Here is a 12,758-nt window from a genome sequence, read left to right as displayed (position 1 = left end):
AAAGATCAACCAAACTAGAAATTACAACATTTATATCATATGTGAATTAAAACCCAGAAACTATTCCACTCTTTGGGAGTGAATGTTATAAGTGTCATACTTTGCTCAATCTTTTTGAACTCCCCTTCCAAAATCCCCATCCCCAAACACAAAGTAAAGTCTCCTATTTTAATTCTACTAATGCTCTGTCTACTTAGCCAAAAGAATGGAAGAATCAAGAGTCAAAGGACCTGGATTCACATGCCCTCTCTAATATGTTACCCAAAGACCAACTGCCAATTATATTGGAATTATGGAATTATATCCAACTACAAATTATACTGACATCATGAAGCAATCTTTAAAAAAAATGACATCTATATTAGAAGTTTTTATGATTTCTTTTATAAAGACTGTGAAACTACTTACCAGTTTGAGCATTAGCATCATAGGATTTCACATGCATTACATTATTAATGCCTCTCCGGATAATAGTCATCTCTCCACCATCAGTTTTTCTCACACGAACAATTCCACCCAATCGCCAGTCAGTAAAATATGCATAATCTAAAAATGAAGTCTTGGAGTTAGTACTTGCAATCAAAGGGTCCCATTTACTCATTCAGTTAGGTGACACTGAAAAGATCCAACAGAACTAAGATTTCTTTTAATTAAAAGAAAAAATTCCCAAAAAATGCTTTATCCTTTTTTTCTTTCAGAAAAATCAGAAATAACTTGATAAAAACCTTGACATAGGATAATGGATTTAGAGTTGAAAAGGATCATGAAGACCATTTCTTCTAACTCTTCTTTTCACAGATGAGGAAAACAAAGCAAAGGAGTTCACATATTACCAAGGTCACACAAGTAGAATATAACAGAGATGAGATTTGAACTCAAGTCCTCTAACGCCATGGTCAGTATGCCTTCCACTATATTTCATCTCTAATCATCATTTTTAATGATTTATTTCTTAATGGAGAAATGTCTATCATGTACGTTATAAAGGAATATATATTTCCAATTTCAATAAAGAATGGTAATTCACATTGTAATTCAATACATATTACACATTTAACCCTTTTATATGCATATGTTGGACAATAGTTTTCACAGAGAGAATCTGTCCAGGCTATGACCAACAACAAAGGATTTGGAGATGCCAGAAATATGTTAACACAAGTAACTTTCTTATTCCTTCTTCATTCATTTATTTAACAATTATTTTAGTTTGTATGGTACTGGATGCTAGAGATACAAAGATGGAAAGTGGCATCACTCCCTGTCTTCAAGAAGTTTATATTCTAACAAGAAAGATACAACAATATACAAATAACTATGATTTTAAATAATAGGTCCTAATAAAGTTGTGAAAAGTGGGAAAATAAAATTCTATGTTGTTATTAACTTTATTCTATATCACTACTGACATTTTTATAATTGCCTAAACCAAGTTTCAATTGCCCCAGAGTTAAATTTGGGAATTCAGTTGTCCTGTAAATCACTAACCGTCTCTGAGTTAAGTTTGGACTTTTTTTATCCTGCCAATCATTGTTCTATTCTTGCCTTAAGGAAATCTGCCATGTTTGAAGGATGCAGGTGAGCACCAAAGAGTCTGGTCTGCTTTCCAAGGTAGTCTAGTCCACCATCACCGACCTGTCCTTGTAGGTGGACTCAAACAATGAAAATTTCTTAGCAATAAGTTTGAAGGAGGGGTGCTTGATAACTCCTTTTTTTCCATTTTCCAACCAAACACATTATTTCTATGCTTATGGTGCTACAAGCATCATAACCAATCTTACTATTTTCCCTATCTATGATGCTGTCATCTATTTTTGGATATTCCTTCTTTTGCCTGTAAAAAAAAAGATGCAAGCCCATTTCAGGGTCTTAGCTTTTTTTTGAGGGGACAGAAACTTTGTTTAATGGCAAAAAAAATCACGCATTGTCAGTAAATTGATTGTGCCTGAAACTTTTTGGCTCATTTTACTTTAATTTCAATCGTAACAGCTGTTTATGAACATATGGAAGAAAAAGTCACATTAGATAAGATGTTTGATTGTTTCAAACTCACTTTCAAAGACTGTAAGACCAAATGGATGAGTCATCTGGTTAATGCGCTCAAGAGTCCGTCGATCCTGACCATCAAATGTACTGTGCTCAATTTTATCAAAAAAGGCATCTACCCAGTACAACCGTAAAGCACTAAAAATAACAATAAAATTATTAATTTGTTAAACATAAGTAATAAAGATAGTTAATGTTTGCATAGCACTCTATGTTTGTGAAGTATTTTAACATGTCAACTCACAACTCTATGAGGTAACTGTTGTTATTATACCAATTTACACATGAGAAAACTGAGGTTATTAGATGTTCAGAGACTTGCCCAGGGACACCCAGATAAGAGGTGCCTGAGGTTAAATTTGAATTTAGAAAGAAAAATCTTGCTCTATCTACTGGGCTACCTAGCTGCCTTTGAACAAAGGTCCTGAATAAATACTCAGTGATTGACTAACTGACCTCTTTTCCAGGTTTTAATAACATATATGTGATTAAAATGTAGATAAAGTCATAGCTGTGGTTAATAGATAATATTTATTTTTTTGTGTTTTATGTAGTTTTTTCCTGTTTTCTTGTCCTACCAAATAACACCATCATTCCTTTCACATCATGTCTTTTTCCTTCACAAAACTCCTCACACTGCACCCTACACCAAAAACTCAATAACTTACCCCCAATCTAGGGCCAAGCCATTAGGCCATCCTAGAGTGGTGTTCACTATTGGCATTGCATGAGACCCATCACTCCAAGCTCTCATAATTTTAGCAGGACGGTACCAGTCTGTCCAGAAGATATACCTGCAAAATGGGAATATGAATGGGGAGCCAAATCAAGGATGCCAAAAATGTGCACCAATTCTAAAAAGAAAGTTTCCACAAATCCAGATTTATTTTCTCCATACAAAACTAGACTTTAAAGATTTCCAGATAAGAAACCTGAGTCCAAGAACATTCTGTGAAGAGTTTCTATGAGGACATGGGGAAAAAAATTGCACCAGATAAGAAGGTATGGAGGTATGGATATGTATACCACTTTAGGGAGAAGCCACATCAAGTGAAATTACCCCTGCACTGAAAGATCAAAGAAGTAGGAAGAACATCAGAGATAGGAGTTTAAGTTTAATAAGTTCTTTCACTTATTAACTTTGTCATCTTTGACAAGTGACTCAAAATTTTCTGAACCTTTGTTCTCCATTTATAAAAAAGGGACTGCTCTCCCTATCTCCTAGGTCATGATCGGGACAAAATGAGATAACACAAATACAGAACTTTACAAACCTTAAATGCTATCTAAATATATTATTTGTATTAGAATTTTCTTCACTGATAGATTTCATCACCTATGATCACAGAATCTAGAGCTAGAAGAGACCTTTAAAGAGCCCATAATTCAAACCCATCTTCGGACATTGAGGAATAATAAAGTTGAAAAAGCTCTGGATTAGAAAAAGAAACAGATCATAGACCTTTCCTGGCCAATATAAAGCTAAAATAAATGTTTGTCTAATATCTGTCCCAAATCACCTATTTAAATGGAGGTCAATATATATGAAAAAGAACTGTTTGCATCACATGCAAATCTACCCCTGACTTGAAGAGACTACTTAAGGTGAACATTGCTTTTCTATACAGAAATGTGTTGCCCAAGCCATCTTTTGATTCTCAAGAGTGACAGAGATAAAATTGGGGTAATAAGTCAGAAAGTTTTTTTCCCTTTCAATTTATTCTTCTTAATCAGTTATTCTACCTAGAACTTAACTTCCTACAATGTGTCTTCTTGATATTATAAGAATCAAAAGAATCCTCAAAGCAGTGAATAATTGAGCAACTTTTCAAAACTAGGCATCATAATTTAAGTTTGTTAGCAAATTCATGGGGTGAACAAGTACTTAGTATATATAAGTCAATAAAGTTCTTAACTAATAAAATCACCATTTTTAAAGATTTCCCAGTAAATTTTTTGAAGAAGCTAAAAAGATAGACAAAATAAGCCAAATAAAGTAAAATTGCTTTATATAATTTTAGTTCTAGGGGTCAACCTCTTGCCAGAAAGAAGTACATAAGGAATATTAGCCACTCTTTTCATCATACCCTTCAAAACAAAACTATATTGCTTGGAGTTAATAGTTCTGAAAACACAATTTAGCATTTCATCATGCTCAAATAAGGTAATGTAAGTCCTGAAAAGGAACATTGTAAACTGTTCTGTCTTAACTTGTCTGACACTATGGGGAATGTAATAGCAAAATATATGGAACTTTATCTGGGGTTTAAGAGATTTTTAGAAAATATAGATCCTATTGAATGAACAGGCAAGTTTTTCTTAACTTTATATCAATTCATTAAAGCAGGAACAGAATCTAAGCCTTTAAAGATAATTCCACTGGATATTCCTTTACTACAGAATCTATTTTACCTTATACTTTCTTCTACAATTCTGACAATCATGAGGGAATAAAAGGAAAATAAATTAAGAAATATGAAACTTGGAAAAATATTGGCAAGAAAGATAAAGTGATTAGTTTCATTTATTCTTATAGAGATTAAATTAAATCCATTTGGGTTCAAAGAACACAATCTTATATTAACAAACCAAGGAACCAAATTCCCATCAGCATCATTTTTCAATGACTATAGACCTATATTACATAGGACCTAGAATAACAAATTCTTAAAGAAGAAATTGCAAATAGGCACACATTCAACTTACCCAATAACTGGATGAACCACTATTGATCTTGGATTGTTTAAGTTCTGGACTATTGCTCGTCTTGATTTATCCACTAATCTCATGACACTAATACTCCTGTATCGGGGATCTGTCCAATAAAGATTCTTTGAAATCCAATCAAAAGCTAAATCTTCAACACTCTCCACTCTGTTGGCTGTGAGAATTTCTCTTCCTAAGAGTTAAAATATATACATGCTTAACTTAAAACCTTTTATGTATGGCTATATAAGGACATTAGTGTCTATTTAAAGTGTGGTTCAGCAACTCATCTAAAACGGATTACTTTAAGACTGGAATACTATGAATATTATATAGAAATGAAGGATGAAACAATTAGATAACCAGAAACGAAGGATTTTTTAAAAATTAGAGACAATATAATTAGTTTTATTTAGTCACATGGTGATTAAAAATTAAAAGTCAATCTTATATTCATGAGTGATAATATTAAGCATGTAAATAAAATACCATTCTATTCCTAAGGGTTTTAGATCTCAAAGGAAAAAATAAAATTCACTCTAATTTGGTCTATTTCTACCCCTCACTCACTCAACCTTCCAGACGCGTTTTAAATTGCAGATTTAAATATATGATACCTGATTTCACTCACTTAAGAAAATTACCCTTAGCTAGTCTTGATGATCTGACACTGCCCAGCACGAGTTGTGGGGGTTGCCCAGAGGTATTAACTCCCAAACTCTTTACTCAAGAGTCATCCATAGTGACATCACTGCCAAGTTTTCAAAAAGACCAGCAAATACCCCACAACACAGGCATTAGAATAGGAGGCAGAAAGAGGAAAAAAGATTATTCTTTGTAAATTTTTCAATTCTTTTTCACTTGTTCAAAAATCTACAACTAAGAAGTTACCCACTAAGAGCAAATCATATTTTTCTTCCATAGGGAAATCTATCTAATTATAGATTTACATATTTAATTGCTAGCTGCATCAGTGGGAAAACTCCAAAATCAATGAGATCACAGATTCATTTGCATAATTGAAAGTATACATTGTATATATGTTTGTATGAAGCAGCTAGACGGCACAGCAGTTAGAGTCCTGGGTCTGGAATCAGGAAGATTTATATTCCTAAATTCAAATCTGGTCTCAGACACTAATTGCACAATCCTGGGCAACTCACTTAACCCTGTTTGCCTCAGTTTCCTCATCTGGAAAATGAGCTGAAAGAAGGAAATGGCAAATGACTTGAGTATCTTTGCCAAGAAAATTCCAAAAGAGGTCACAAAGACTGAAATTACTGAATGAAATAAAAAATATGTATCATGTTTCATATATTATATATATAATATATATGTGTGTGAGTGTATACATATATATTTTATATATATACATATATATGTATATATCTTTCCAACACACTATCATTCCTTCTGTTTGGAATTTCTAAAGAGAACTAGGCAATTAGGAGGTATGGGAGATAGAACACAGGACTGGGAACCAAGAAGTTTTGAGTTCAATTCCTGTTTCAGTCATTTAATAGAAATATAACCCCAGGTAAAACCTTTAGTTTCATTGTGCCTCAGTTTCCTTATATTTAAAGTGAAGATAATAATAGCACTTGCTGCAAAGGTTGGTTGTTAACATCAATGGGTTAAAATATGTAATGTATTTTGCAAATCTCAGTTACAAAAATGCTAACTAATCCTAGGATGCTTTCAAACAAAATACAGATGACTTTCAGAAAAAAAATAATCTCTCCCATATCAGAAGAGAAAAGGGGAAAAAAAAAGAAAATAAAAATGAGATAGGGGCAGCTAGGTGGCGCAGTGGATAAAGCACCGGCCCTGGAGTCAGGAGTACCTGGGTTCAAATCCGATCTCAAACACTTAATAATTACCTAGCTGTGTGGCCTTGGGCAAGCCACTTAACTCCATTTGCCTTGCAAAAACATAAAAAAACAAAAAACGAAAAACAAACGAAACAATAAAAATGAGATAAATAAAGAAGAACCAGTTCCAAATCCTTCCTGCCCAATTTATTGACAAGAATCATTTGATGCTAGGAAATATATAATTTAGTAATGCAGAAGTAAAATAATTAAGGATATAAAAGTAAATTAATCCCTCTACTTGTGCTTAAGTCATTTGATTAAGACTGAGGAAACTGTAAACCTAATTTTCATTCTATTACAATTTTTCTGCATACCTTAACCTCCCTAAGAGTCTATCTCTTATCAGGATATAAGGACCATGCAGAATCCACGTATTTGAATAGAGTGAACCAATCAACAAGCATGTGTTAATTGACTTCTTTTTGTGAGATACCATAAAAGAATAGTGTATAAAGATCATAACCTAATGGGTTTAATGACTGGAGTCAGTGTGAAAAAAAAAAAAAAAAAAACAGTGCCCAACAGATTTCAAGTCAGTGTTTTGGGGATGGGGTGGGAGTAATTAAGAGGAGGGAATCTGACATTAGATCTGTTTTGGAGTTCCTTGAAGTCAGGGATTGTTTTTGCATTTCTTTGCATCTCTAAACCTTAATGAAATTCTGATCTCAGTGGACCTTTAAAAAATGTTCTTTGATTTGAATTGACTTGACTTTTTTGAGTTTGTCTTTTATCCTGATTTCCAGTTTTCCAGAAGATTGGTGGAGCAAAATAAGAGCATGAGGACTATGAAACTAGGAAGTAGCAGGAATCTAGTGCTATGACTGTTATAATATTTCACCTAATTGTTGTCTTTGTAGTCAAAGAGAACCATGAATGATGACATGATTTGCACATTATGTTGATTACTGTGAGGAGAATGTTATGCAAAGACATTCTCTCTCTCTCTCTCTCTCTCTCTCTCTCTCTCTCTCTCTCTGTCTGTCTCCCCCTCTTCCAGAACTGTCTTCACCTCATGTCCTGATCTAATAGGAAACAGGACTTCTTTTTTCTTTTTTTTTTTTAGTTTTTTAGGGTTTTTTAGGTTTTTTGCAAGGCAAATGTGGTTAAGTGGCTTGCCCAAGGCCACATGGCTAGGTAATTATTAAGTGTCTGAGACTGGATTTGAACTCAGGTACTCCTGACTCCGGGGCCAGTGCTCTATCCACTGCGCCACCTAGCCACCCCGGAAACAGGACTTCTGAAGATGGGTTGAATATAGTGGGAGTCCTGGGTCTTTTGGATATAAGGTCTTTCCCATGTTATTGAGGAGACATTGTATTGCCAGGCAGAGTATCAGTATATTACGATACTTTAAAGTTAACCTGTCTCCAGATAGTCTAATCATCAATATGGTGATTTTTGTGGCAATAGTCTTTGACCAGTAAATTAAAGCTAATCTGCCTTACAAAGGACAATTCATCAGTAGAGTGCAATTTGGCAACAAGCTTTCAATAGTTGGACAAAACTAACCTGCCACTCAAAGGTATATGCTGCTCAACTAAGTAACTATATTCCCCCTGGCTTGAGAGCACCACATTCTAGAACCACCATGCTTTCTAAGGCATGGTCCCTCTCTCAGTGAGAACTCATATCAGGGCAGCCCTGCCCTTCGCAAAGGAAAGAGAATTCTCTCCATCTCCATATTTGTTTCCAAATTCTAATCCTAATTCTAAACGTCTCCCAGTTCTAACACTTCTCCCACATCTCAGGGCATGCCTATCTCTCACAAAGGACTGACATGTTCACTAGAGAACTCTTCTCCAATTGTTTAAATGTTAAGTATTCATCCATTCTACAGATATGATGCTCTAACTTTATGAAGTTATTTTGTTTACTAAGATTAATGTTGAAGAACTTCAGGAGATTTTATATTGGTTTGGACATGATTTCATCAGGATAAGGAACTCCAAGTGTGGAAAGTCTTCCATGGATGCACTTTGGCAGCTAGACTACAACTTATAATCACAAAGAGTTGCTTGGGAAGTTAAGTGACTTACCTAAGATCACACAGCTAGCATGTGTCAAAGGCAAAACCTGAAGTTCCCAACTGCAAAGCCAGACCTCTAACCACCAAACTATTCATACAAGAGATTAATAATCTAAACACTATTTTTCTATAACACTTTCCTACAACTGAATTCATCAGGACTACCCAAGCATGATAAAGCCAGTTCTAGTTCTCACATTTCTATAAAGAAGGGGAAAGGATTCACACTTAATGTATATATGTTTATGTGTGAACACAATCTAGATATTTGGCAGATAATAATCACATTTTATTATTATTTACAAAGTACTTTACATGTTATTATCTCATTTACTTACAATAACTCTGAGTTAACTCACACCAGATCTAAAACTATTATTATAAAATAGCAGTCACCAAACTGTCTGGTACTGGATAAGAAATAGAGAAATGGCTCAGTGGAATAGATTAGATACTCAAGAAACAGTAGTAAATGACTATGGTAATATTCTGTTTAATAAACCCCAAAACTCCAGCTCCACAAACAAGATCAATGCAACCAAGGTCAGAAGAAATTTAGAAAGCTGGGAAATAATATTCACAGTTACTGCTTCTGATAAAGGACTCATTTCTAAAATATTTAGAGAATTGAGTCAAATTAAAAAGAATAAAAGTCATTCTTCAATTGATAGATGGTTGAAAGGTATGAACAGGCAGTTTTCAGATGAAGAAATTACAATGCTCCAAATCATTATTGATTAGAGAAATGCAAATTAAAACAACTCTGAGGTATCACTTCACTCCTATCAGATTAGCTAAAATGACAAAAATGAAAATGACCGATGTTAGAGAGGATGTGGGAAAACTGGGACAATAATGCACTTTTGGTTGGAGGTGTGAACTAATCCAATCATTTTGGAAAGCAATTTGAAACCCTGCCCAAAGGGTAATAAACTGCAATCTGATCCAGCAATATCGCTGATAGGTAAATCTCAAAGAAATCATAAGAAGGGGAAAAGACCCACATGTTCAAAAATATTTATAGCAGCTCTTTTTGAACTGGCAAAAAATTGGAAATTAAGGGGATGCTCATCAATTGGGGAATGACTAAACAATTTATTGTATATGAATGCAATGGAGTACTACTGTTCTTTAAGAAATCATGAGCAGCTAGAGTTTAGAAAAGCTTAGAAAGACTTGCAAAAACTGACGCTGAGTGAAGTGAGCAGAACCAAGAAAACATTGTACATACTAACAACATTGTGAGATGATCAATTATGATATATCCAGTTCCTCCCAGCAGTTCAACAATCAAGAACAATTCTGAGAAAAAACTATGGAGTCCAAATGCAAAGCAAAGCATATTATGTTCATTTTAAATTTTGTATTTTATGCTTTTCCTTTATTTCTCATGTCTTTTCCCCTTTAATTCTAATTCCTCTTTCACAACCTGACTAATATGAAAATGTGTTAAACATTATTGAACATGTCAAATTATTCACTGCCATGGGGAGGAGAGAGGGAAGGAAAGGTGGTAGAAAATGCAGACCTCAAAAGTTCGCAACAGGATAAATGTAGAAAACTACTTTTGCATGTAATTGAAAAATAAATAAATAGTTAAAAAATTAACTCTGAGTTATCTAGATACAATTATTATCTCCCTTTTACAGATGAGAAAATTGGGCATCAAAGAGGACCCAGAGCTAACATATGGCATAATTAGCCCTTCAATTTTTTTGTTTTTTCCTCCACCCCATGCTTCTGCTAAAGAATTTTGGTTCATTCAAACTCTTATGTAATGATAATTAATAATATATAAATTGCCTCTTTTCAAATAATGTTAGTCCAATTAAATGCATTTAAAACCAAATTAGATTGAACATAATGTATTAACTGATGTCTCAGAAGGCATGGTTTCCAGAAATTCTATCATATTTCTAGAAATGAATATTATATAAACAATTCATCTTTAATTCCAAGTTCTTGAATTTACTTCTAGCCTAAAACCTAGAAATTTTATTGCTTTAATAGACCAGTGGAAATCATCTTCAGACATGACTAAATATAGACTAGTATCTTTTTATTGATAAAGTATAAGCTTTTCCTGACAGAAAATATACTCATCAATTATCATCAGCACATATTTGAATTTTGAAAATAAAGGGAAAGTATTCATTGTAGTTTTGTTTGTTACAAACTACAGTACAGCTACTGATATTTTTCTTAATCAAACTCCTTTTACCAAAGATATCAGAAACTATACAAAGTTTATAAACTTAGATACTAACAAATTTAGTTATTAGTTACCAAAAAATTTCAGCCAGAGGAGTTAAAGAAATTTATTATATCCTACCTGTGCCATCAATTTTTTGTTTATAAATAATATCCCTAGTTGTATCAGAAAAAAATATAGTGTCTTCCTGTGCATAAAAATCAATTCCAACAAAGTAGGAAGGGCTTCCTGTCACTGGAATGATGACATCTTCCTGGGTAGAGAGGTTAAATGGAATCCCACGCACTGCCAACTGGGATGAGAAGAGCAGAAATTGCCTCACAGCTACAAAGATAAAAAAAAAAAGTTGTTTCTTTTATGACCTCTTCAATATTAAAAATAATTCCCAAATGAATGCATATGCATAAAGTATGTATTCCATAATTTTTCATGTTAGTGTGAAAATCAAAATTAATTTGAATATAAAATAGTTAGAAAAAAGGAAAAAAGAGAGAAAGGAAAAATAGGAACAAGACATCAGCAGTAAAATAAAACAGTATGTGGTCAAAGAGTTTCAGACATTGCTTAAAATGAATGTGATAAAGTGTTAGAATAACAAAAGAACAAAGTAGAAGGAGGAGAAAAGGCAACCAGCTAGGAAGAAGATACATCTGTCCCACCTGCCATTTCTTCCTATGAAGTCTCTATTTAAAACATCTTTTAGAAAGGATTCTATTCCTGTGCTACATGAATACAGGCATTCAGAAGTTCCATTAAATCCCACAGAAATCTCATCAAAAAACCATCTGTAAAATCCATTTCTCAGCACATTTTTTCTGGTTCATTTCTGTAAAGGTCCCCATTTCAGAAAGTGCACCAAGGTTCTGAGAGCATCAGCAATAGCAGCAAGACAAAGAATTGAAAAAAATGTAACATGTGGCAAACCATTGAATAAAAGCTTTTTTTTTTAACCTGAGGATAAAAGAAGGCAGCAGTGAGCATAAAGACAGAGAGAGAGAGAGAGAGAGAGAGAGAGAGAGAGAGAGAGAGAGAGAGAAGAATGCTGGGTCCAGAGTCAGGAGATACAATTTATAGTAATTGGGACAAAATCATACATAGATGGATAGATAGATGATAGAAGATAGATAGATAGATAGATAGATAGATAGATAGATAGATAGATAGATAGATGATAGATAGATGATAGATAGATAGATAGATAGATAGATAGATAGATAGATAGATAGATAGATAGATAGATAGATGATAGAAAGATAGGAACATGCTATGGATAGGTAGTTCAGTCCCTGATTTTAAAGAGTTCTTAATAGAACACTTTTATTTAAATACAGAAGTAGAAGAGACATTAATAGAGTTGTCTGAGGACAGTTAAGATGAAGACCAGTCTTCCATCATAGGGTAAGAGCAACAGGCAGTTAAAGTTTTAGGATCTGTCAAGGTAACAATAAAGCCTAAATAACAATTGGCAACTACAAAGGGAATCTCTGGCGTGAGAATTGGTACTGAAGATAAAGAATTAAACTGATAGGGTGCATGTTTTGTCTCAAAGGAGCAAATGCTTTGACAAGTGTGATCTAGTCAAAAGTTTTTCCAAGCAATATCATTAATTGCTTAAAAGAAACTACTAAAAATGTAGAAAAGAACCTTTAAGATAAAATTAAGAATAGTGGAAAGTGACAACCAAATTGGAGGCTATGTTAATTAGAGAAAAGAACCCCAAATTAAAACATCCGACATTTCATTTTTGTATTATGTATAGAAAAAAAATTTTAACTCCAAAAGGGCAGAGCATGAAGGGGCAAAATGCCATCAGAAAGAATTAGAATTAAAAGGGGAAGTATATTGAAAGTTAAAGTCTTAATTAACTGAAGAGAGACTCAGCAAAGCAGAAACC

General features: G+C 33.6%; 1 protein-coding gene across 2 annotated transcripts in view; it reads right to left on the bottom strand.

The window, feature by feature from the left end:
* Positions 1-12,758, bottom strand: part of LRP2 (LDL receptor related protein 2) — a 255,216-nt gene that overhangs the window by 139,180 nt on the left and 103,278 nt on the right. For both annotated transcript variants that reach the window (XM_074215768.1, XM_074215769.1), the window contains exons 16-20: positions 10,985-11,188; positions 4,753-4,945; positions 2,715-2,840; positions 2,054-2,184; positions 409-546 (exon numbers count right to left, since the gene is read on the bottom strand). In XM_074215768.1, the coding sequence (XP_074071869.1) occupies positions 409-546; positions 2,054-2,184; positions 2,715-2,840; positions 4,753-4,945; positions 10,985-11,188 (792 nt within the window). The remainder of the gene's footprint in view (positions 1-408; positions 547-2,053; positions 2,185-2,714; positions 2,841-4,752; positions 4,946-10,984; positions 11,189-12,758) is intronic.

The sequence above is a fragment of the Macrotis lagotis genome, chromosome 1, assembly GCF_037893015.1.
Source record: "Macrotis lagotis isolate mMagLag1 chromosome 1, bilby.v1.9.chrom.fasta, whole genome shotgun sequence".
Lineage (NCBI taxonomy): Eukaryota > Metazoa > Chordata > Mammalia > Peramelemorphia > Peramelidae > Macrotis > Macrotis lagotis.
This window is presented reverse-complemented; position numbering and strand designations above follow the sequence as displayed.